Here is a 27,358-nt window from a genome sequence, read left to right on the forward strand (position 1 = left end):
AAAAGTTTCTATTTATTTGTTGTCTCTGTTAATTTTTGGTATTTTACGTTTCTTAAGCTCATCTACCAGAAGACTCACCGTCCGCTCTGGACCGCTAACTATGGAAGATTCTTCAAGTTTCTTTAACGAAAGCCTATTTATCTCGTTGCCCGAGAGAGTCCCAAGTTGATGGAAGACACAGAGTTGTAACTCTATCCTGAGAGTGAGTTACTTCTGTAACTCAAGTTGGCGGTGTAATTAACGAGACCCCCCGCACTTATCAATTCATTAAAACTTTGTGCAGGAGAGGAGATCATCCCAGCGCTCTTCTACTTTTTTTTTCACAGCTTGTTAAGCTTATTTCATGAGAGCATGCTCCTGCGAGTAGAGCATTTCGACACCTCGAAAACACGTCCCTTGTCAACTTAACGAGAATTTTTTTCTGCTATAGTTGCTTTTAATTGACTTGATCGCACAGGGCGTTTGTTCATTGAGTTTTTCCGAAACAAAATGCTGCTTTGTTTATTTTATTTTAAAATGGGGATAGCAAAATGGAGGGAATCAATTTTGATTTTGTTTCGTCATCAGTTTTCGATGGAAGTGCAGTGAAACTGTGATGTCTCAAAGGCTTATCAAGATTGGTCTTCGAAATAGAACGTACGGAATTCTTTTCATTTTCCCATTTGGGAGGCATCGGAAAATCGATTTGAAAAATTGAAAATTTAAATATCGTCATAAAAATGTCTTCATAAGTGCCTGAATGAGTGAAGATTAAAAGTATATCTTTTCTTTACACCGATAATTTCAGCTCGAGCGAGGTAAACCCACCGCTTGAAGTGGGAGGTTCCCGCAGAGTGGTGAAACTTGGAGTTAGAAATAACGAGTACTCGAGTCACCAGGAAGTTTGACGTGCATAAATCCTCGGGGAATGCGAATGCCGGAGGAGGATGTCGTCGGGAGCGGCTTGGGGGTCGAGGCTGTTCCTCATGCTCGTGACGACAACGTTCGTCATCGCCAATTACCAGCGTTCCCGCGATAACTCGAGCTTCAGAAATTACGAGCAAATTGGGGGTGATCACCGAACAATTGTAAGCTCATCCCGTATACAGGGTAAGTTTCTACAGCTCTTGCAGTATACGTATAATTAATTTCACGATCTCGCTTCCCTCGGTAAAGTTTTTTTTTCATTCTAAACAAAAATTATTAAATATTGTTTACATGATTATTGATCACCGCATTGAGTCAAGCAGCTTCTCGACGAAATAACCGTCTTCAAATTTACTTCTTAACTTATTGTCATTATTATTATTATTAAAATCAAGTCTCGTATGGCAGCGTAGTGATGCGCTTCAACATAATATTGCAAATATCTCTATGATATACTCAATTACCAAATTTGCTTGTTTACGTCAAAAACGATTTGCTCTCATTGGATGAAACCAAACACTGGTACAAAAGTGAAAAAACAGCAAATTAAATTTGCTACAAATCGTCTGCAAATCCATAAATTGAGAGGCAGATCTTAATCGAATGGTACGAGAATTTAAAGCTAAATTAGAAACGTAATTAAACACTAGGCGATCCGGAATGAGTTACGAATAGGTACACTTTTCCCAAATTCTCTTGATTCGATCAATATACGATTGGAGATTGGTGGTATAACGATCAAAATAGGTCACGTCGTGTGGGTACATGAAAACTCGAGAACACCTACAGACCATCCAGAATAAACGACTGAATGTCAACACCGAGGTAAGGCAGTAGAAAAAGGGGAGTATCTTTGCGGTGTCGCGTTTCTGTCCCAATCCCAATCCCGTTGACTTTGGTGACCTCATTCACTGCAACTCGCGTTCAGCCGGTATATGGCAACAGGTGCAATCGCATATAAGCCGCTAAATCTACGGTAAGAAACTTCCATTCAGCCGAGATCGTAACACCAATTTCTCATAGTAATATTATTATGATTTTCATTACCAATCTGTATTTATACAAAAAATGTATTTGCTCGATGTGTTCGTTTTGATAGTACCCTGTGTGGATCTATTGAGTGGGACAGAAGGGAACAGCGGATCATAGCGGAAGACCGCCCCCTCGCCCAAGAATTTTGATGAATGTTTTTTTTCCCCATTGGAAAATTGCAAAATTTCGTCATTCGATTGAGGACGTGCCTGCGAAAATTTAATATTCAATCAGAAAAATGTTTTTTTTTTTTTATTGAAATTTTCTTTTCACTTCAATACTCTATTCTATTCTTTTTATTTTTTCAACAAGGAAAGATATTAATAATTTTTTCCGTGAGAAACGTACTCTAATATTTTACACTAAATATTATCTGTTCGATGATTGGGGGGGGGGGGGGGGGGGGCGGGTCCGTTTTACCCCATTCCGCAGATGAGATACTTCCAGAAAGTCGCAAAAGTTTCATTAGCCGCATTCCAGTGACCGAACGAAAAATCATTGGATTAAAAAAGTGAAAAATCTATATATACAGGTGAATGAACATTGAAAAGGATTATGAAAGCACGAAAGTGTGAGTATTTTTATTGGGTCAGGGATTGGTCAAATTCACGAGATTTGAAAATCACCAATGTTCGGCTCGCCAGTCACCACGAAATGCTGTACAATCCCTGAAAGAGACATAGTTCGGTGATTGTAAATTTCGGCGAGAGCAAAAAAGCTCGGAACGCATTTCTCATCCACAAACACATTTTTTTTTTAATCTTTTATCCAGCTGGATGTAGGTATATTTATATGTATGTAGTACATATCTGAAGTCGACATAGTGACTAGACACAAATGCTTTACGAGGTCGTTCGAGAGGATATACCAGAGCCTGACAGTAAAATCTAAATTGACAGTTTCGTGAAAGCAATTTCGTGACTGTCAGCGAGGCCTGGTAGCTCAATCTCTACTTGACTCTGGCACCGCGTTACTACACTTCCAATTTTTCATCGGTCCACGTATTCCCGTGATTTTTTACGTGATTGTCATTATAGTATAAATAATACGAGGCTTCCCATACACCACCTTGGCCGACTGTTTCACTCATCCCTGCTAATTGATTTTTTTTTTCCATTGTGAGGTCTTATTCTTAGATCTTTGATCTTTACCATCAGGTTCAATTCCACAAAAAAATGATTCGATGAAAAAAGTCTCGTTTAAAAAAACGAATCTGCATCAAATTAGCAGGCTCCAAAGAAAAGTCCGACAAGGTGGAGTGAAATTCCTCGTGCGTTGTGCTCGATGAAAGTCAAAGGAACGTAATCGTGCACCTTCCGACATGCAGTTATTGAAAGGGCTAAATGCACTGAGTGCTATCTTTCTGGAATTTATTGAACCAACATTTTAGTAAAGATTTTTCATTGCGTGATGCAAGATTCGAAATACTTTCGAGAGACAATTATTGTTGCATAACTGATGTGAAAGTGAAAAACAGGGAAATCGAGTTCTCGCGGATCTATTAATTTTACAAGACATCTAATATGAACACTTTGAAACGACTATGGCAGAAGTGAACAGATGTACGTGGAAGTACTACTTCAATCTTCAATTACTGGAGAGAACTACAAAATGCAAGGACGCTTATCGTTCGTACATTGCTAGAAAGCAGTTTACAAATGGTTTGGCAACGAGCTTTACTTTGCTTTCCCAACGTCGACTCTCTGCATATTATTACGGTTGAACATATAACCTTAAATAAACGTAGTAACGAAGCTCCATTACCTCGAACAACTTTGTGAGCGAACCGAGTGTCTCGGGTCCGGAAAATTCACTTTTCTCTTCAATGCGACGTCGGAGGGATTAAATAAACAGTGTTTTCTGGTCATCGACGCTCCTGGGGATATAAGATCTTGGCGAACTCTGAAAAATGTCATAATGCATTTACTCTCCGGTGACAAAAATCTTCCCTCATAAAATCCAACCCTTCAAAATTCCACCGATTTCCTTATAGTCAACTGGATGGAGTCGAGGTTTTTCGAAGCTGTAGTGAACGGCGCTACACCTGGTAACGGAACAAAAACGACTGACGCAATTTGAATTTTCTGGAATATCAGAATAATTTCTCGACCAGATTAACGCTAATTTTCTCTCGACATCGCAACGAATGTCGAAAATAGTATCAAATGGTAGTATTGAAAAAGATTCATAAAATTAATTGGAAAAATCTTCAGAAATCGTCGAGCTCATAATTCTATTGAATCAGGATATTGAGAGCTTTCGAAAACTCTGGCTGATGTCAAACGTCACTCATATTCGTGCTAATGTCGATCGAATTGAAGAGACGCGAACATCGCTAGGGAATTGAAATATTATGAAGAATTCGCTATAATTGGTATATTCTGTCGCGAAAATTTTTTTTTTTATATATATTTTCTAATGTTTTCCAGTTAAAGAAATTCGCTAAGTGGTATAAAATCAGGGTATCACCCGATATAAATTTATTCTCTGATTACAATTAAAGTAGAGTTTTTATGATGAAATATTTGAAGAATAGCTTTTATCATCGAAAAATCGATTGAATAAAACTAAAAACGTGAAACAAAGTGTTTTTGGAAATCTGGGGGAAGTGCTCGAGGACACAAATACTGACAAAACCATGATAATGTAACTGAGGATTTCATGCATGATAGCTCATAATTAAAATTTCGTAAAGATATGGAGGATTTTCGTTGGAAAAGTTTATACGAAAAATTAACGATAATTTTTCAAGACTGTTGCGATGTAATGATAACCGTAGAAAATGTAAAAAAAGAAAAAGAGGGAACCGAGATTGTCAGTGAGTGGGAAAAAGGGGAAAAATAAGCTGTCGTTCGTCCGTGGTTTATATTTCGATTCCTCGCTACGTTGGATCGCTTCAAATTGAGAAAGTCTCGCTTCGCGGTGGACGAACGACCTCGGCTATATGTACGTGCAAGCTACGTATGAAATTGCCAACACTAGACGTGACTCGCAAAGAGACAAGAGAGATGCGAAAGGGATAGGAGAAGGATAAGGGAGTTACGGATTTCCATAGAAATTTGTTCCCAACGCTCGTGTTACCGACGTAAAAGTCGAAACTTTTTCGCAGCAAGATATTTCCCATTCACTAAGGTATATGGAACTAGCAAGGGCGAACAGAAGTAGATGAAGTACATTTGGATATGTGAAAGAATCAAAGGCGGCAAATTCACAAAAGCGAAAAAAGATAAAATGAGAGAAACGTTAGATATTCTTCGCAGTTACCTTGGCTCGTAGAATGTACATATAGTGACCTCCTAACACATCCTGACCTGGATTGCTTTTAAATAACATCATCACTACGAAATATTGGTCCCGAGGTTCAAATATGTCTTCCAATAATCCACGCTCATCGAATCAAATTTTCTTTTCCGAATCGTACAACACTAAAAACAAAATATGAACGATATTTTCGTGACGAGTGGTGAATTCCTTTAAATATTTTTGTACGTAATCGAACGATATTATTGAGAGAAAACGCTGCCATGCCACCATCTTTTCACTTCTTCATGATCCTCGAAATCAAGTTTTTCAAAATAGTTCATTAAGCAAACTCAACTCTATACGGACTTACATTATTTTTCATAATATCAAATCAGAATGCATAATTCTTTGATCGAGGATCATACTATTTAGGGTTTAGGTTAAATAAAATATGGTAAATTTTGCAACTCAGTTTAAAAACTTACTCATACAAAATAAAGTAATCTGTGATGAATAAACCTCGTGAACATGGCTGACAAGCCCTGATCAAAACTTCAATGGCACATAAGTGGTGAATTTGCGCAACCACGAATCTTACGAATGGTCGTTTCTGTAGCGCTGTCATTGCAACATCATTGCAGGTATTTCATTTTTTAACAAGCGAGCTGCAATGCACCAAGTATTCAAAATACAAATGCTTCATGGCAAAACGAGCATATTATACCATTCTACGTCAACTCGAATAAATTTCACGTATGTAGGTAACCCGTAGAATGATCCGGTAACGTAAGGATTGATCCGGTATACATTCGGTGAATGGACACGTAAACAAACCTAAACATTCGCTGTTTCGTGTCGTCATCATTATAGGGCAGGCACACCATATTCGTGTACACGTTTGGCCACATACTTAAACAAGCGTGATTGACAAGTAGCACACAGTATATAAATGTGGCGAAAATTCGTCTCCGCAGTCATACGAAAATCTCAGCTTGATACTCTAATATGAAAATTAAATTCTCTCTTTGTACAAGCAGCTCTTACAATTTCATACTCGTACCAGTGAACAATCAAGTTTATAATTGCATAAGTTTTGATTGGTCTTCCTGAAAAAAAAAAAAAAAAAAAAAAAAAAACAGTTTTGAAATGAGCTGTGGGGGAGCCAGGGGCACAAATAATGATGAAAGAACATAAAACGAAAGTTTCAACTGAATTTGTTGTCATTCTCCATTCGTTTCTCTAGAATTTTAGAAATATTAATTCCACTGCAGCTTTGCTACAAATATTACACAGTATTAATCGAATTGCATTAATGCGGTAATGGCATGAAGCTCTCATTGAAATGGGATCGTTCCTCAGTTAAATCCCCGTTGCAATATAGCTAAAGCCGTGAGCACGGATTGCACGCGGTAAATATAAAGTGTATATATTCATGTCATGCATTACTGAAACTATATCCACGGGCTCATGCGCTCACGTCGTCCCCTTGTCCTTCCTTTTCAGCAGCAGCCACAGCAGCACAGATTCTTGTGTAAACTCCATTGCGCCTCCCCTTCGGCCTCTCGCTCCGCGATTTTGGTGGAACTTAATTACCATCGAGCTCACTAGCTGCAGAACACACAAGCATGCAAAGACAGAAAGTATTCACTGAACATGTGCAGTCTCGATCCATTCATCGAATAACAAAGCAAAAAGCATGAAAAATGTTCCGTCTCTCCTCCCCGGCCCTCCGACGACCTGCCCAAAACGCACCCTCTATCACTGCTCCTCAAACCTTCGTTATCACTCTTGTCCTCGTTCCATAAAATCTTCCAATCCTATCGCCACCCAAACCGCCTTCCTATCTGCTCTAACGCTCTCTAATTTTCTCTCATTGTATCAGGTCTTTCGCCCTTTTATCCCTCGTCTATTTGCATTTCTCAGTTGGATCCTTGAAGTCATTCGAGTGCATTACAGATTTCACTAAAACTCACTGGTTCTCGTATGATCCTACTCGTGTGGCAATTAAAATCACGTGAGGCGAGCTAATTAAAATCAGCTAATGAAAAAATTAAACTTTCCACTTTAGCGCCTACAAATTATGATATAGAAGAAAAGTTGTCTATAGATATGAAAAAATGTATCGAGGATCGTCATAATGAATAGGGCTCATTCATTGAATCAAAAAAGGGTTCATTGCCGTCTAATCAGAGTAAAAAAAAACCTGAGCACCAGAATGACTGAAATTTTTCCCATTTTCATTAGGAATCAAAGGTATGAGCGATAATAAACTAGGCAACCATTTTTTTTTATAGTGTTCACCAAAAAGAAGTTGCATCATTTGGTTGAATTGCATGGCTGATCTCTATCAGCGAAATTGAGGGGCGAGTGGAATCCGCGGGAACCACCACTAAAATGTTGAGCTTTTGGAGGGTTCCTCTCCGCGACTGACGATTTGGCACAAAGCGCAATTCCACAGGCTCGATGGACTTGGACGCCGCGGTGGAGTAGAATATATTCCGTGCGGTTTCCCATCGCCGTGCTTTCTGCCAAAGGGTTCGGTCAATATTACTGACGTTGTAGCCACCGCAAAGCTCCATAGTTCCCACTCCCTCGAGCTTTGCGAACACTCCGGTGGAAATCGCCCTCCCAAGGTATGCGACAGCCACCTGTTTTTCTATTCGACTATGCAATGGATGAAATCGTCAAAGATAGAGATTGGAGGTTTTTCAAGAGATTTTAATCTCCGGCTCCATGATACTCTTCCTAATTCAAAAGAACCATCACCATATGTAGAAGCTTTACAAACATTCATTGAAAAAAATACAATTCGTAAATCAAGTACGTAGGGGACTCGATTTCTTTACTCAGAATCGAAATACGTGAAAAAATGAATAAAATTTCACCCATCAGTACGAAGTAGTCGAAAACTGAGCTTCTTCCAATCCTCAATTGATTCATCAAAAGTCAATTAACATGTCTCGCGAATCTCGTTCATTGAGGATAAACGGCATACGAAATTTAACAGGTGACCCAACGAATATTTGATTTAGAGCAGCCTTTTGAAAAATAAGCCCTCTCTATATACTGAATATTTAAAATATTTGAGAACGTGTCTCCTTTGCGTTTTTCGAATTGTGCGTAAGTACAAGTTGCAATGCAGCATCTCATGTATTCAAGTGCTTAAGAATATATGTAGGAGGGCGGTGCGAGGCTATAGTTGTAAGAATGAGCACGGTTCGGAATATTAGTCAGTATGTGCGTATCTTTTTAAAAAGAAAAAGAAAAAAGTGTTATAAGGGTGCATGGATATAGAAACGATGGTTAGAGTATGAGAGGCGCGCACGGAGGTTTTCCATTAGGAAAAGCCTAAGAGCCGTAAGGCGACCAGCGTCGAGCTTAATGTTCACTGCACTAAGCACCACTGTCTACAGCTTCCGCGTACCACATAGCTCTGCAACCGCTTTCTCTCCGACCACGAACCACTTTTAACCTTCTCTGCCCTACTATGCTCACCCATCCGAAGCCCTCGTGCTCTGTGCTCGCATACACTCAAGCGCTCAACACACTCCACCATCATCGTCTTATTTATTTAATTACTAATTACCACTGGCTCTGTGTTAATTGGCTTATATATCAAACGCGTAGTCTCGTGCATCGTCTACACCGGCATTCAGTTATTCTCTGTGTATTTCGCTTGTCTCCGTGTAGTTACGCGGTGATACTGCAAGAAAAACGTGTTACTCGCCGACCGCCAGTTCATATCGCGAAATCCGTCTTTCGCTCTTCCTCAAGCTTCTCAACTCGTCTTCAATCTACGAGAACAATCATCTCTGACTGTCAAATATTTAGTAGGGCTTGCAAATGAAAAGTTGACTCATTCAGTGAATACGTTTTCGTTGAAGATTTTTTTTCAAATGATACTTTTATGTCAGACTTGTCATCTTTAATGACATGCAGGTAATATTTTAATGAAAATTGATTCAAGGAAGGTTAAAATGTAAATCATTGTCTCATTAATAATAATCGCCGTTTGTTGTGAAAATGATAAATGCTCAAATATAAAGAACAATTGTTGTTACTCTCCTTTGTGAAAATCATAGTGAATAAAAAAATGCCAGCACGATCTTTCTACTCGTATCATAGTGAATGGAGGATCAAACGATTCCCCATTCATAGACGTTAATCGTTGAGATAAGGACAGAGAGGACGAAATATAAAATAACAACGTTAGCCAGGTCGTGTTCACGATGAAAGTCGTCAAGTGCTTTCTCGCACGTAGCAACTAGAACATCCTCGTTGCTATCCGAACTTTAATATCCTCCGAGTGTATCCTGTTCGTGTTATAACATCCTCGAGATCGCTCAACACCCTGTATTATGAAGCTACCGATAAAGATACTCGTAATATTATCATAGGGGTGCAAACCTGTTATTGCATTCTGTATAAGGCGTATCGGGCTCTGCATATGACTCCTTTTTTCCAATGTACTCATCTTCGTGCCATTATCACCATATGCGCACCAGTTTTTTTCCTCAATGAGTTTTTTACGAGGTCATTGCAAGAAGTCGTTTTTGAAATCGACACTGTCGGAATGTGGAGAGTTTCACTACCCACTACTGCAGCGGTGGTTCGAGTCACTTCGAACCAATCAATATCGACTCCGCTCTGTGATTTTGTTTCCCAACACGTTACAATCAACAGTTTAGGAACACATGGATTTTTTAGGAGCAGCAACGACCGATTCGGATGGATTCTTTTTGACTTGACATTTTTTAACGAAATTATGTTTTGTTTCGACTTCCTCCTTCATAATTCTCAAATTTCTTAAATTTGCTTTTCCCTTTATTTATCTGTGGAAGCTTCAATAAAGAGCACGATCGGGACTCGAATTCCGAAGGGTCGAGATATTAGGAAGTTATTTGACAAGATAGAAGCGGTGCTTCTTCCGCACGTGATTCTCGTAGAAATATCCTGCTCGGCGCACACTCATATCTGGATATCCCTTTGCACTCTATTCGATACATCACCGAAGTCTCGAGTCGGTATGTCCGTGGTGGAAGCCATCCAGAAGTATAAAATGTACCAAGAGACACCGCGTAACTTGGTCGCTTTATCGCGTTTCGCCTCATCGAACCGTGAATCCAGTAGGAACATACAAGCACGTACAGCAGCACAGAAACTCTATCACAGGGACTACTTCCACGAACAATGTCACACTTTGTCCTGAAATACGCGAAAATCTCTCTACTCATGAAATTTGGAAACTTGAGACTGTTCTTGGAATCCGTCTATACCCCGCGGTAATCAAAATTAGTCGATTTCACACATTTCGAAACGCTCTTGCTTTAAGAGCGATAAATATTTTGTCCGTTGATCATTTTTCTTCCAGTTTTAGTATGTGGCGATTTTTCAGGGGGATCTCTGTGAGAATTTCAGCTCAAGTTCCGCTGTTCGAATCTTCTTCTGAAGACTCGACTTCCTCAAGCTAACATTAAGTACTATAAAATAAAAAATTTACCTAGTCCTCGAGTTATTATTGGTTTCTGAAAATAGTTCAAAGACAGTTTAACGAAACGTGAGAAACATATGCGTGACTTCTAATTCTTATTTAACGCGGTATTTTCGAATGAGTTGAAGGAATATCGAAATCATTCATTTCAAATGATTATTGAAATCAGTGAGATTTTTCGTTTCATTTCTAATTCCATTGGTAAAACGCCATAGAAATGAATTTTCATTCAAAGCGCGTATTTTGACGATCATGATATTCTCGCTGAATTCACCTTTTACACCGCCAATTCCTCATTTGAGTATTCAGTGTTGAACGTGCACGTACTATACCGGATATAGAATTGCAGGTATGGCATGCACGAGGAATGAGGGAGAAATTAGAGGATCGGTCCTTAACGATCCACGGATTATCGAGCAAATTTGAATCACTCGCGTTGTGATTCGTTAACCAGTCGGTCAAGGGTAGACAGCTTAATGATGCCTTCGTTAATACGTACTATTTACAATTAATGAAATGGACGTTGATCTATTAATTAACTGTGTTAAATAAACAAATTAGCCATATGGAGAACGAAATCACGGCAGACACCCAGCAAAACAATCGTCGCTTAACATCACGTGTTGGTTATTCATACTCATTTACAATAGCGTCTTACACATACGTGCGCATGCACCACAATATTTTACCATCGTTCATGTCAACTTATTCATTATTGGATCGTCATTTTCCTGCAGGCTTTTTCTTATTTAATTTCCCTTTCGTATTTTCATTCCAATTGTTATTTTCATTATCTGATTTTTCTTTTTCTGCTCACTTCGTTTTATCTCATTCAATTTCGTCACGCACTGTCTGTTGGTGTATTAATCATTGAGCGGGTGCTAGATTTTTAAGAGTTTTTCCGAGCCCCAATCAGCCGAAACTCAGTGAAAATATCGTCCTCTTTATCGCCTGGATTTACCTCAGATTCCCTAGACCCCTGCTTAAATCCAGTACTGTGCAGGAATGCGTTGAAAGACTAGCTGCGTGCAACACCATGGACGATTCTCGCTGGCACAATATAAGAGGAAAAGTGAAGTAAGGTTGGAACGACGCGGGGTGGGCACGTAAAAAGCCGGAATTGTGACTGCTGGAATAAGGAAAATAAAAAGTATAAACGGTGCTCGAGTCTATGTTGATTCTGCCAAAAAATGTGACCTCTTCAGGTTTTCGACTAGTCGCTTCATTTTGGATACACTTTTTGCATTTTTTTTTACCGCACGAATTTACCGCACATGCTCAGGGAACGTTGATTTGAGCCGCATAATGTTATGGAGGTTTTCCAGTCGTGATCTCTGGGCTCGTATAGTCGTTGAACACTGCTATAGAGCACTCGCCAGATATGCTAGAGTTGCTCGGCTCCCAACACCGTAATTACCACTCGTGGAAGAGCTGCTGTTAAACATTCGTATTTTAATAGTCTCGTGGAAAATGTATAGAAGGCCTGAGTATTTACCGCTTCAGAAACAAAAAAATCTCACTTGTGCTCTTATTTCATGTTTTCGACGTGCATTCCGCACGTATCGATCAGAAGCATTGCCTTAAGAGTGAGTAATTTTTTCATAATTTTCAAAGTTTAATCGACACAATGCGTTGATATGATTTTACTTTGTTCTCGATTTCAACTATTTTAATGACGTTTCAATGAAATTTGAAATTTTACTAAACTAGCAACACGCTTGGCAACGCTCCATGGCAACAAATAAACGAAACCATGGCAACGAATAGAGGCTTCAAATTTTGATATAGGGGAACATGGGGCAAATTGAACTTTTAAGAAACTAAGATAAATTCATTAATGAGCACACGGTCTTTCACTTGTATTTGAGTCCCAAAACTGACTACCATCGCTAATTTTTCAAATTTCGAAAAGAAAAAATTTCGGGGCAAAACGAACTCGGCCTCTGCGAAGCAAAAAAAATTATAAAAATATATTTCTCGCAATACAGCCGTTGGAAATGACTGCTCCCGGATGTAATGCAAGCTCTGGCATACGAGAAAAGAAATAGGACCCCCTCGAGCCCATTTATTGGATGCACGAGAGGAAAAAATGGGGTTAAGTCGCAGATCGCTTCTAAACCCATTTTTTGGTGACATGTGAAACATGAACTTGGAGTTCACTGCGCCAGGGTATAAACGATATTTCAACTATCTTTAGGTTTTGAAACAGATTCCCGTTCCCTGTAGGTCGGATTTCGTGAAAAACGATTTGTGGGGCAAAACGAGCTCAGCCTCAGAGAGGCATAAAAAATCCGAAAATTGCATTTTTCACAATCAACGCGTTGGAAGCGACGGCGTCCGCGCGTAAGACGAGCTCTGCTATGTGAGAAAAGAAATGGGACCTCCTCGGGCCCATTTATTTCATGTCCGAGACGAATAAATGGGTTAAAGTCGCGGATTTTTTCACCAATTTCTTATAACATGAAAAAAATTAACTCCAAATTCACTGCACCAATATATAAATCATGATTCAACTATGTTTATGTTCTAAATCAGTTTTCCCGTTCCCTCTTTCTCGAATCTCGTAAAAAAAAAATGTGGGGCAAAACGAACTCAGCTTCTGGGAGGCATGAAAAATCAAAAAATTAGTTTTTTCGCAATAAAGACGTTGGGATGAATTCAATTTTTTTCACCGTGGATTATATTTCATCCGGAGATGGATGAATTGTATCATTGCGATTTCTGTAGAAAACAATTCCAATGAATTCAATTTTCTTTGTTTCTTACATTGTTCATCATTTCATTTAAAAAATAAGGGAATTCAAGAATTAAAGAATTTTTCGTAGTTCAGAAAATTTTGCCTCTGCCCTGTGCCCATTGTGGTTTCGAAAAGAAAAAAAAAACAGGAAATTTTAATATTAAACTTTTCGCTTCGAGTCGTGTTCGTTTTGCCCCGGATTTCGCGATCACGGGGCAAAACGAACACGGTGTTCGTTTTGCCCCGTGTGTTCAATTTGCCCCATGTTCCCCTATCGAAATGTCTTTTTCAAGAAAGGAAAAAAATATTTAGACACGTATTTTGAAAGTAGGTGCCTCGACTGACGGACTCCTTCTTGAATTTCAAATTTTTATCTTAAAGCGTTCATTTTCTAAGATGATTAAAATATTGAAATTTTTTTCGGAATGAGGGTGATTTTTTTAAGCGTTTTATGATATGACAAACGTGCACATAATTTCAAGAGTTCGCAGTATATCTCGCAGAATGTGGAGAGAGGGGGAGTAGGGGAGACGAAGACATTTTTTTATAATGCCAAGTACAAATATTCGTATAAACGTCACGTACATTTGGTGATTTTGTATATTTAGTCCCGCGCGTAGTCGTGAACGGCCACTCTGTTTGATGAAATATATCATCCAAGAGGCTTTTGGTAGAGAGCTGCATGTACCAACGATACTCCTCCGTTCCATTTTCCTAACGGATTTATCTTTTCGTGTACACAACATCGTCACGTTTTACATTCGAGCTTTTTAGACATTTATGTTACTTTTAATTGTTCCATATTTTCATCGAGCCGCGTATTTGGGCAGTTTTCTTATCACTTTATTGACCTCATAAATATAATTATCCACTTCATATTTTTGCGTGTTTTGGAAAAAATGTAAAAACAAACGATGGAAAATCTTCCATTACTCAATTCACTTCTACATTTTTCTTATTAAGTATTATCGAGTACAAAATTTCCTCACTGAATATGCACGCCGGTGCATGTGGAAGCGATCACCCAACCGGAGGCTTCTTACCCTGGTAAATTGAACAGCCCATACACAGAAAATTGAAAATTGAAAACATTAAAAATTTAAATTATGACGTAACATTTGGGCAAAACATGATTTAGAATCTCTCATGGAGAATGTATAATAATTTTCCGATATATTTGGGTTTATAAGCATTTGTGGTATAATCAAAACATATTATTTATTAATATATGCCATTCTGTAGTAATATGATTTCATTATATTCTCTCCTGTAGGCTAAAATTCGCGAATATATTTCCATGCAAAATGGAATTAACATGAAGCCAACTGAAACCTATTATAAATATTTCATCTTCAATATTTATAATATTTCAAAACTCTGGTATTTTTGTTCGTCAAATACTCTGAAATTTTATATGTCTTTTTTCTAATTTCGAATCTGATGATATGATTCCTCAAATTCTTCGAGGTGATTTTCTTCATTCGTATACATCTACCAGATAGTGTTTGGTGGCATATTATACCTTTATTGAGCTACGAAATTAAATTAAACTGCTTTCGTATTACAATAGAATTGGCTGCACTACGGATAATATTTTTTATTCAGGTTCTTTGTCCACAGTATTTATTCACACAGTAATAGTAATATACTCGGAAGTACGAGTGCACAAAATACGATCCTACAAAAACGATTCTTCATTATATCAAAGATCTTTGATCGCCGCCCACAAATATTTATTCTAACGAACGCGATTTCCGATTTTCGATGGTTTCATTCATACGGTCTTGCTCTCGGGCTCTTTAAGCCAGAATAAAAAAGAGATTTCATAGATATCAGAAAATAACGTTGTTATCGCAGGAGTGATTTAAATAATTTTATCTTCAATTAATCCAAATTAAACCTATCCGAATCATTACATCGAAGTTGGTTAATTAACAAAACATTGTTCACCTCTCGTAAGGCTTCAAGCGGCTTGATTGGGAATTGCATATTCAGTTCATTTCAATAAAAGTTTAATGATAGGAGCGCCCGTCCACTTTCACAAACATCGACGAGCTTATCACCATCGCGATTCGTTGATAAAATAATGGGCATCAATGGATCATGCAAGACCATTTTTCCGAACCAGAGCTATCTATGCATAATTGCCTGCATTATGCAGGATTGATAAGTAAATACCCGCTGTTCTTGAGTATAGGAACAAAAGTATAATGCAGCCAGGCAGCTGAGTACTATTTTTCTCTAAATGTAAAATGTACGATGAGATTATTTACTTATTTCACAGTTAAGTCTAATAACTTTATGAGTAACGATGAATTAACATTGTTTTTGTTATTATCGATTAGTTTCGTTCGAAGGGGATGACTTTGCGTTTAATATTAAAAGTAACGATAAAGAATAAATGGATATGAAAACATTATAAAATTGAAAAAGAATCGATTAAGCCAGCTCATGCTAAATTTTCGCGATAAGCTCTGCAGGTTACTTTAAATCATAAATCAGGTCAAAATTAAAGCTTCGCAAGCAAGTTTTTCCAATACAAGTATAAAATAAGTTCTGCGCGAAGGTTTCGTTTCCTGTTAGCCCAAATAAACTGGAGAGCTTGAGTTACACTTTTCCGTCGCAGAAGTCACCTAGATTCTGAGGTTAAGGCGTTAAGTTAATTAAAATCTCTTCTTGTCTTTCTCTTTCTCTCTCTCTCTCTCTCTGATTATTCATTGTAACATATTATACGTCGTCTAACTGGAAACTTGCCAGGAGAGAATCTCCGAAAATTTATATCCTAGGTTTAGGAAAAGTGTGCCCCGAAGCAACGTCGTCGTCGAGGATAGGTACGAGCCACGGAAAATGCTAGAAGGTAGGGAAAGGTCACTTGTTATTGCACGGCAATTAGTGGCCGGAAAGGGTTTCGCAAGCTCGGAGATTTTCATACAGAGGACTGAGAGGGAACAAATGTCTCTTGGAGAATCTCCACGCGTGTTATTAAGCTCTCGCCGACCTAACCTATTTTGCTTTTGTTCCGTGTATTCCTTCCTCCTCCATCTTCTTCCTCAGGCAGACCTTCTGTACTAAGAAAACTCGGTGAAACCCTCCACTCGCTGAGACCAATAAACAGGAGAGATCGTCATCAATCGGTTAAACTCCCTTAATTAGAGCGCACGAAAACAACCCTCGAATCATACAAAAAGCTCTCTTTCTTTGGTTGTTTCAATTGCGACATATCGCTTCGTTGCTGCGTGGACTCTTCTCATTTTCTTAATATTATCCGTTGATTTCCTCGACGGCAAGCATACAAATTAAATGAACAAATAAAATTGAAGTCGAAAAAATGGTTCAATGAATAGAAAAATCATTCGATGGATCAACCGAACCTTTCTAATTTTTTTTTGCCTCCATTTTTCATACGACTTACCAAATGATTTTTAAAACCGTTTTCTCTGTTGTGTTATATTTATCGCTGAAGCAAAATATACAAAAATTTATTCGAAATTCTCTTACTCCTAATAGAGTATTTCTTCGGTACATCTAACAGCCTGTGATTTACCAGGCTACTTGGAAGAACGCTCTTTCCCGAGATTTTACGGTATAATACTCAACTAGATGGCCACCGATGAATCTGGATCAAGAGCATCCCTTATACGAGCACTTCCACGTTCTTGAGCAGTTTTCCAGTACAACACGACGAAAACGACAACGACCAAGTGAGCTTTCGGCTTTAACACTCACCCCTTAGGCTCTCTGGTGGACGAGCATGCACGCATACCCTGCCAATTCAAACTCTCCGGAACAAACACCAGCTTCACCGGAAAATGTGATTGTTCGTATATATAGTATTTATGAATCGATCCATATTTTAGTAAATTGAGACAATTCAAAGTTTTCTAAAAATCTCTCCATAATTTTTGGCAAGATCGTGCAGCAGAGTTATCGGTTACGTTTCTCCACATTCAGATCACCCTGCAGATATTTTATGATGAAAATAATGCAGTAGTATCGAAAACCTGGATCGAATTCAAATAATAGATTTATTCTAATAGCAATACAAATAATTCGAAAGGTATTAAGAATGCGGTCAATAATTCATTGTTTGCGTTGAAATTCAATGGGTACTCTGTTTTCGGTTGGTGGTAACACACGTGAAACATCACGCGATATATTGCTCTGCTCCCTGGAATACGATAACCTGTCGAAACAAGAACCACATTGCCGAGAGCTTTTTGAAATATCCAATCGTTTCGCATATGTGAATTCCTTGTTCGCTGCAATACTATTAATTTTTCTATTTTCATTTGTTTTTTTTTTCTCTCAATTAGTTCGAATTAGCTAAAATAATGCTAGAAATACAATTTTGATCAGAAGAATCAAAAAATTCCAAATTTCTTTTTTCTTTGACATGGGATCGTTGACAAAGGAAAGAAAGGAAATATGAGTATTCCGCAATTAAACGAAAAACTGCATAGTCTCCAAATTTTGGACATTTTCGATGCCAAATTTATTCATGAAATTGCCATCATGCAGAGATGAGTTTGGATTACGTTGAAATTTAAAAGGTTCGGAAAAGTTCGGAACGGAAAGAAATGTTCACAAGATCAAGACGTATGCGTGCATTTTTGCTTCTCGACTCTGAAATTTAACAGCAGTGAGATCGATCCTCAATCCCATGGTGGTCTACACTGTACTGGAACACCCAAACTTTTAGAGCGTCAGAACACCCCTCCCCTCTTCTGCCGCTGTGCTCTATTCTCCGAGTGCAATGATAAACTCGATTGCAAAATTACGTTCACTTCAGAATGTAAGGTAGACCGGGCCAAAACGGGATACCGAAGGAAATATTGAACTTTTCAGAAGTTTGGGAAGCTCTGTCCATTTTTTACTCCCAAAAACTAAGAAACGTACTGGAATTTTATTCAATTTTCAAAAAAAAAATCCGAGGAAAAAGAGTACCCCTCAAAAACTCATGAAATTTTTTTTACTATGATTTTAATTCAATGCACCTTGGGTGTATTTTACACCCGTAACCGAGTGCTTCCGACTTACCGCTGTAAGCGTTGAAAGCGATCTCAGCGCTTACAGCGCTCAAACGTAAGTCGAGCGCACGCTGTGAGCGCTCTCAGCGCTTACAACGCTCTAACGTACGTCGAACGCACCCTCTGTAATTCAATTCAAAATTAATTATATGAATAATTTTGAAGATTGCCAATGTTTATTTTGTAAAAATTTGTATTCTTTGTCCACTGAATCATGGATTCAGTGCTAAAATTGTGCAGAGTGGGCACATGATTCATGTGCAGGTGTAACCACACATGACGGTCCGCAAACATATATCTGCGATTACTGTCGTAGACAGTAATCTGCGAGGCAGTAATCGCAGATTTACAAATACTTTTTGTATACCTGTGCAAAAAAGTTTTCATTTTAAAAGTGATATAAAAAAAAGAGAATTTGAAAAAAACGAATTTTTTGAAAAAAAAAATCAAAATCCAACAAAAACAAGATATTTTGGAAAAATATATTTCATGTTCTTTTCGGACTAGGATAAAAATTAAAAAAAGAAAGACAAAAAAATTTCTCTCATTTTTCGGGTATCCTGTGTTGCCCCGGGCTCCCCCATATGTTACAAGAGCCGTGTATCTGTATGAAAAGTGAATCCTAATTTTGGAATCGAAAAGAGAAACGTTTTTCCTTTTTTGCTGGATCGTATTGTTCCTATACGGTCTAAAGTTCTTGTACTTTGAAATATGCTCGAATCAACTTACGGTTAATTATAATGAATCTTTTGAATAAAATAAAACCGTGAGTAAGTTACAAAATTAATAATACAATGCTGTATTTTTATCGAAAATTCGATTTTCGTGTAGCAGCTCAAAAGTATTTAGTAAACAGCGGTAAGGCGAAAAAATTGTTATTTCTTCTGTTTTTACCCGAAAAATCGAAGGTATCTTTGAGAAATCCATAAGCACTTGAGTAAATATTTTGAAGAGGGGGGGATTTAAAAAAGATTTCGAATAATTGTATCAAAAAGCCACCTCAAACACTCCAAAAGGATTGGAAATGTTTTTGCTCCATTCTAAAAATTTTAAAGTTCTTTCCAGCGTGAAAGTTGAAGGTGTACAGTACTCTATGGATCGATCGAGTGACTCGAAAAAAAAAACGGTTCAAAATTTTGACCCGATGATCATTTTATTTCAATCGATCGCGTTTCACTCTTCGGTAATTATGGGTCGTTGTAACCATCGAATTATTCATGAGATACGAGTATGATTCCGATTATAATACATCAAAAGGCACAAATGAAGAAATACATCGTAAATATTAATCATTTTATTGGGACAATTTAATCGAATCACAGGTAGTGAGCGCAGATCAAAACGTTCCGACAATTAAACCCTAACGAAGGGATTGTGTATGAAAATTCAATCGAAAACTTAGAAATCTATGAAAATACGGCGTGAAGTTACAATTTTCGACAAATGCCGATGCGCGCGAACGTTGCAGTTTATTTATTTATTTTTTAATTCTTTTCAATTTTATGCTTTGAATACGTTTTCATGAATAAAAGCAACATTCGTGGCTATTTCTCATACAGGTGAAAGCGTCCCCCTGAATTTCTCCGTTCCCTACATTTTTTTGGAGATGCACAGATTTTGGATAAATTTATTATTGACTTGTAAAGTTTCGCGTACAGTTATGAAAGAGGTAGGTACGTATATACATAGATACAGAGGAGAGAATACAAGCGAAGGATAAAAGATGTTGGTTAAAACTGAGAATCACGATATAAATGCTCGACTTCGCAACACCCTATATCGGCCACGCATCGGAGCAATAAAAAACGAGTACTGTGCTCGTTACCGTGTAACATTTCTCGGCCTTCAAAAACATTTGCCACATGGCATGGTGTGCATGGGCTCTCGGAAAAAGGCACTCGTAGTTTTTCAACTCCTCGTGAAATGTTTTCACGAGATTCATTTGTCGGTATCTCTTCTCCTGCATCAAGAACAACAAAAAGCCCGTACGATTCTATGCATTGTTGTTTTTTTTCGCACATCCGGGTAGAAAACGCCAATGAAACTCTCTATACTTTCACTATAACAATTACACGCTCAAAATCTTCGTATTTTTCCTAAAAATTGATGCGGCCGAATACTCCGGTTTCCCGATACCTTTTCCTTCGTTACATCGTCCCTGCTGGGATCTTAATCGGTTTTGTATTTCTCATTGATCTTTTTGACAGAGAGCAAAATCTCTACCGTCCGGTGGTATAGCCTACGGACGCTATTTTTACCGCGGCTGCAAAGCAGATTATGAAATATGAAATATTCGAATAGAGTTGAGATTGCAGTCCGCACAGTGTTAAAAGAGACTTTGTGAAAAAAGTTTTTCTCAGCGATCGTTCCACCAAAACCGACTGGTGTCTCGAGTGAAAAGGACTCCATAGGGTCGGCGGCGGCGGCGGTTAACCTCGGGAAGTAGCCCCTCTTTTCACGTTGCACAATGCTCATTGTTGCACTTCCGTACATGGTTGACGCAGCCTCTCAGACTCTACATATCCTGGATGTATGGCATGCTGGAAACGCGGCTTCAGGAAGACACGAGGTGTACGCGCAAACGAGTCCCGTTCTCCCGAACAACGGTGCATATAACAAGTGTGCTACATGAGACAAGAGGTCAACCGAGCTTTCATTCACAAAATCACTTCCCATTTTGGGGAAATTCCAGGTTTATTAATTTCTCCGTTTAACCAATTTTCAATATCTCTCAACTTTTGGGAAGAGCAACAAGGCCTCTTCTCATGGAGTTTCTTCTCCTTTTATCCCTTTCAGGGATAGACATAATCGACGAAAAATAATCGTTAACTTTATGTATCTCACAGTTACAATAAAAAATCCAAATTGCATTGAAAGCTTCCGACGAAAAAAATGTGTTCGGGCAACCGAAAATACAGTAGAATTTTTGAAACGTACCAAAGTCATGCGTGGCGTGGCAACGCCGCATGAATTCACATCACTGAAATTTCACTGCGGACTGTGGTTGAGAAAAAAAAAATTATTTGCATGAATAGAGAACTGATTCAATGAAGCTCATTCATAAATCAGTTTTCTAAATGTCTGTATATATCACACGATAATACTATAGGCACAATTGGCACTCCGCCCAAATCGGTGTAATAATTATACCAATGTGACTCATTATTTTCACTTTTGATTCGATAAAAGATATTTGGGAAGCCGGAAAAAATGATGAGTCGCTTTTATTCCAGATATTTCGCATCTATACTCACGGGAAAAGAATCGCGAGATATTGAATCGTTCAAATTTCATGTGTGAAAATTCGAGGATTCGTGCCATTGATATTCAAACGAATGTATATGGATTGATGGTTTGAATGCATTATACGCTTCCGTGATGGAAAATAAAAACGCGAGTTACCTTCCGCGAAGATATACCCACGCTTCGCATACACACTGCATACACATATTTAAATATCGCACTCGTAAGAAAAACGCGAATCTCTCAAGCTCGAGTCAGTTGACTGCGAAATAGAGTCTCATATACTCGAATTTTGAATAAATTATGCGAACGACCATCACCATCCCCCGACGATTTTTTTAACCTATCTGATACCCTCATTTCATCTAGAATAAGCTGCGTCGATGCATTATGCATAAGGGACACGTGAAATAATATTTGAAGCTCTCGCGTCTATTATTTTCGTAATTCATCGAGAGTTATCGGGCATTTCATAAAGAATCGACGAGCTTTTTGTCTGTCGCAACATCCAATTTTTTACGTTCTTTGTCAAAGCTATTTGTGTAATTAAAATTACCAAAGAAACAAAACATAAAAACTACAGCGATTGATAGATAATACGGAGAATTATTGGCGAACAGAATATTGGCAAGCATTTCAAACTTTTTCATCGGTTTCGAGACTTTTCATCGATTGTGAGAGTGTACAAATCGATAGACATCATTGTTACCATAAAAGGATAGAACGTAAAAATTGACCTTTACAGATCGAATTTCTACGTCTAGTCTCCTTTTTGTGTAACCCTAATCTACATCGTACATGTTCCAGGTGAATTTCAGAATTGTGTGTTCTAAGGCTGTTCAACCGTACTGACACGAATTATGAACAACGTACCAGTGGGGCAGCACCGGCCCTAGCGAGACCTCACATATACCACCAGCGCATTGTAGTCTCTCGGTTTGCCACTGTAATTCCTTATCCTTTACCGCCCTGCTGAGATAGCAAATCTAATGACGTTCGGTCTAGAGTTCCGCATTTTATAACGGGGAAACAAAAATTATGCATTTTTCCTCGAGGTGAAATCCGGAAAGGCATCTTTGAACTGCAGTAATCTATCGGAGACTGATCAGACATTATTTGGGAATCGTAATAACAACATTATCATCTTAAATGAAATGCTCAGAAAAAGATGCTTTTCAGAATGGAACTACTACAAAAAACCTTTTATTTTTGTCATTTTATTTAAACAAAGATTTATTCTCTTCGTTCCATTCCAGAAGAATTCTCTTTCGAATCGCTTCTACTTCAAGTTTCCTCATTGAACGAGGTCAGCGTCAATTTCTGAATGATTATGTATAGTTTTTATGGCGATATTCTCTATCGAGTAAAGCATAGACGTTCCAGGTCGACCGATACGCCAATATGACCCTTGGGTCTTCGATACCCTTGGGGTGGAAATTGACCCACTTCGGTAACTAACTTCGTTTATGACATACACGTGAAGTAGAGAGTTTTCCCGAGATATTCGTAACGCTGAATATAGAGGATCAATGCGGGATCCATTGTCGTTGGAGGAAATTTTTCAAAAATTACCCTTTAATTTTGCTGAAAAGTGCAGTTCAATTTTATGATTATATTCTGTCGCTCATTCAAATCTGTCCCCATACTAAATGTAACTGTTTGATGAAAGTAATCGCGACGGGAAGCAACTAAATTAGAAAGGTTCATTCCTTGATGACCGATTCTCCTTTTTTTTTGTATACCGACGAACTGATGATTCAGCAATTATTGTTAAACGATGGGATAATAATGGGCTTTCACGTACAAAATCACACGGATACTCTGGATTTTTGATAATGAATTATCTTTATTCGCTGCAATAGTCCATCATCAAAACAGACGATGCTACAACAATGATTTCCTCTAATCATGATCTTTACGTTGGCAATAATTTACAAGGCGGACTCCACACTTTGCGTTTATAATTAACTATTTCCCACGTCAAAAGTTGATTTACGCACTCGGCATATTTCACTTCGAATAAAATTCGGCACGGTAATTGTGCCGAATATAATAAAATAGCTGTTATTAGCTATTGGTAAAATTGTTAAAAATAACGGACAAGAAAAAGAGTGAAGAGTAAAGATAACAACTCAACGGAATGTCTCGATATCTTTAAAATTTCCCAAGATCCCAAGGATTTGTTGAGCTCTTGACGCAATTCGTGAAGTTGGCTCTGCGACGCGAGGTGCACAAAGGGATCGTTTCATTCTATCATCTCTAGGGAGTCTAACAATTTTTCCGTTCTCTCAGGAGTTCAAGGGAGAAAAGTTAATTTTTCTGTCCCGGAAAGAAAGACGTTGACGAGTAAAACAGTTTCAGCCACAAGTCACGTTCCTATGATATAGGGAAAAAAATTGTATTCTCTTGACTGGCTCATCGAGGCATCCGGGGTGGGAAAAAACGTTGGTAGAAAAATGACATCTCTTTTATTGCCGGAATATGAATACAGCCGCGCACGAGTGCGCTGACGTGCTGCTCGCAGAACTTGATATTACCACGAACTGGCAATAAAAAATATACTTTTCTTCCACATCGCAGTTACCACTGTTATGGATCAGAATGCTTCAGGTCACTATTTGCTGTTAGCGTAAGTCTTCGCAGCGAATTCGATCTATATTGTCGCGTTTTTTTCGACACATCATCGACAAACTTCGAAATAAGCGAATGTTACTACTGTAAATGGATACTTATTTCGTTCTTTATATATAGTTATATCAATGTCCCCGAAATTTGACGACTATAATGGTGGATTCTCTATACCTTGATTCCGATTCCTGTTTCCGATGAGTTTTAATCTCATTGTGATGGGGTTTTGTCGTCATGACATAACTTTTCCTGAAAAAGTATATTCAGGGTTTGGCCATGCTCAATATATTTTATTAAGCAATTAATAATAGTGTAAATATAATCCATTGCATCTTTAGTTGGCATATGTATAATATATTCGCGAGTGCAAATGAATATATCATGAACTGGAGTAAGCTCCTGCTCAGTGGTGTTTCACGCGTTTTCCCGTTAACATCGAGTCGTTCTCGTAGCCGCACGAATCCTGCGCTGCTACGTGAGAAGGATTTTTGAGAGAGAAGCGACAACTTTGAGAATGCGAACGTTCGAAAGTTTTGTCGTTAAGCTTGATTCCGTGCCTGTGTTGATTCCACTCGCTGCGGCGCACACACGCTTTCACTCGAATAATGTGGTAATTAGCAGCGTGTATGCACAGTCCCATCGCCTCAATCTCCCTGCTGGCAATATAATACCTCGTGCATTTTCGAGACCTCCGTAATCTCTCCCTCTTGCGCTTTCCGTCTCATCGATCGTCACCGTCGTCGCATCATCAACGAATTTTCACGGCGAAGTCTTCGAGCAGATTAACATGGTGCATATGCCACACTGCCCTGAAAAGAATCCTGCTCCTGCGTATAGATTCGAGCCAGGATCAATTTAACGACTAGAATTCCAATTTAATTCCTACGAGATGCTGCATGATGAAAAATTGATCCTATTTATTGTTTTTTTATAAATATAATTTCCTTGGCTGTAAGAAGTTGCGAGTTTGCACGGTTGAAGCAGCTTCCGACCTCTTACAACAGAATTTCGTGAATTCATGGTCTGTTTATTGCTCAAACCAATCGATTCATCGCCTACGAGATTTTCCTCCCTGCTGAGCCTTTTTGAGGTCAAATTGTCGCTGTATCGTCGTTCGGTTGAATTTGTGTTTCAATGTAAGTTTTCCCGATTCGAATTGAAAGATTCTTTTTTTTATCAATTTATTTTGCAGCAAACATACACAATGGTTGGTAGTTTTATATCCAGAAAACAATTATTGTCACGGGCGATATTATTTCCCATCACCGTTACCTGTAAACTCGCCTTCATAGCTGTATTTGTATATGGAGGTACTACGTTCGCTTTATGACGCCTGCTGGATCACCGCGAGCCATAAAGTTTCGCCGCCATTTCCATGAAAAAGCTCCTCCTTCAACTCCTCACGCCTTCCTACATTTATGGATATGCATTGAACCGGTTCCGTGAATACCAACAGAGCTTTTCTTATACTCCAAGCTCACCGACATCCTCAAGGGCAAATACAGCGGAATCCAATATCACGGTTGATCCATAAACGACATTAAAAAAAATCCTAAACACACTTGACTTCGTCATACAAATTTAATCTGCGGATCCTCTTCAAGAACCTCGTCATAATCTTGATGTTTCATATTCAAAGAAATGACTTCACCAACATTTTTCAACGCACTTATATAGCTTACGCATTAGTGAATTGATGAATATTAATTAAGTAAATTGGCGGCAAAAAAAATCCATTAATACCACAATTTCTCACCACCAGGAGCAATGTAATGTGATTTTGTCAACGAATTATAATGCCCTCTCATAGACACGATGAGCATTAATAAATCAAAAATTTATTGAAGTTATTAAAAAAAGAAATGGAAAAAAAAAAAAAAAAAAAACAATTGAGAGGTAAAACTTATCGTCACGGCAATGGAGACGGGGGATAACCTTGAATATTTCGAAATTTGAATAATACAAAGTGCACACATATTTTTACGAAAATAAAATGAAATTCTTTGTATTCTAGCTCAAATTCGTTTCACGACTGTTAGGAAATTGAAAATTTTTCACACTAAAATTTTTCGAGTTCTAACTCGTCCCCGGTTTTCTTTGCTGTTACCATAATTTTTATCTTTCAATTTACTTTGTACGCGTGTCGGGATTCAGATGTTTCACAATTACAGTTCACTGTAGAGATCGGTATTATCGATTAGAGAAAGGCAAAGCGAACGCGTGAGTAAAAGATGATTAGTCCAATGAAGGATAGATCCTTGTTCTCCTTGGCAAGTTTTACCTCATCAGTCTTCTAAGAAGGACGTAAGAGCTTAGGTTGTGGTGGCCCCAAAACGCTTTCGGAAAATCATGACGGTACGTGCGAACGGTTCGGTGTTCATCGTCGTTAAATGGTTCAGGATAAAGAGAAAAGTCACGTTCTCATTGTCGAGTACGTGGGCTCTTTGCTATTTCTCGAGTCTTCCTCGCAATTCAACGTCTATATACGTCCTTTAACGTTAATAATGTTAACCGTCTTTACCTCGGGCGTTTATATGCAACGATATGAATCGACTGCAAACGAGCATTGCGGGCATCGTTAATGGTGGCACGGTGAAAGCCAAGCTTTAATCCGGCAATTAAGCACTCCAACATAACGACGAACGAGCTTTGATCAAGTATTCGTCTGCCTTTGCATGTGTGTTTGCACGGTTCACTGTAACGCCCCTTCCTCTCTCTCTCTCTCTCTCTTTCTTGTGTGCACAGCATCTGCTTCACGTATTAGTAAGAGTCCCTCTTCAACCGTGCAAACGCAGCGTCACATCAGCAGAAACTTTCAGTATCGTTCTTCCTTCCGCTCTTCTTATCAGACCCTCGGAAGATCCATCGAGTATCGCATCCCTTTAACCTCTTTTCATTCGCATCCTTGTGGCTTTTCTCTTCTCCAACCTTCCCGATAAATACTGAGAGCTGCTTCTTCAGCTTGATGGAAAAAATGGAAGCAACGAATTCGTAAATGAGCTTCTTCGAGTTAATTAAAACATTACTGCAAAATCATTCAAAAATCATGTT

The 27,358-nt window shown here is 38.4% G+C and overlaps 1 protein-coding gene across 6 annotated transcripts in view; it reads left to right on the forward strand.

Annotated features, from left to right (window-relative positions):
- The window catches only part of LOC122412188 (zwei Ig domain protein zig-8-like), an 87,364-nt gene that overhangs the window by 39,895 nt on the left and 20,111 nt on the right, over positions 1 to 27,358 (forward strand). For 2 of the 6 annotated variants that reach the window (XM_043421566.1, XM_043421567.1), the window contains one exon: positions 788 to 1,089. In XM_043421566.1, the coding sequence (XP_043277501.1) occupies positions 927 to 1,089 (163 nt within the window). In that variant the 5' untranslated portion in view covers positions 788 to 926. The other 4 variants (XM_043421572.1, XM_043421568.1, XM_043421569.1 and 1 more) reach the window with 4 other exon arrangements.

Source organism: Venturia canescens, chromosome 6 (assembly GCF_019457755.1).
Source record: "Venturia canescens isolate UGA chromosome 6, ASM1945775v1, whole genome shotgun sequence".
NCBI lineage: Eukaryota > Metazoa > Arthropoda > Insecta > Hymenoptera > Ichneumonidae > Venturia > Venturia canescens.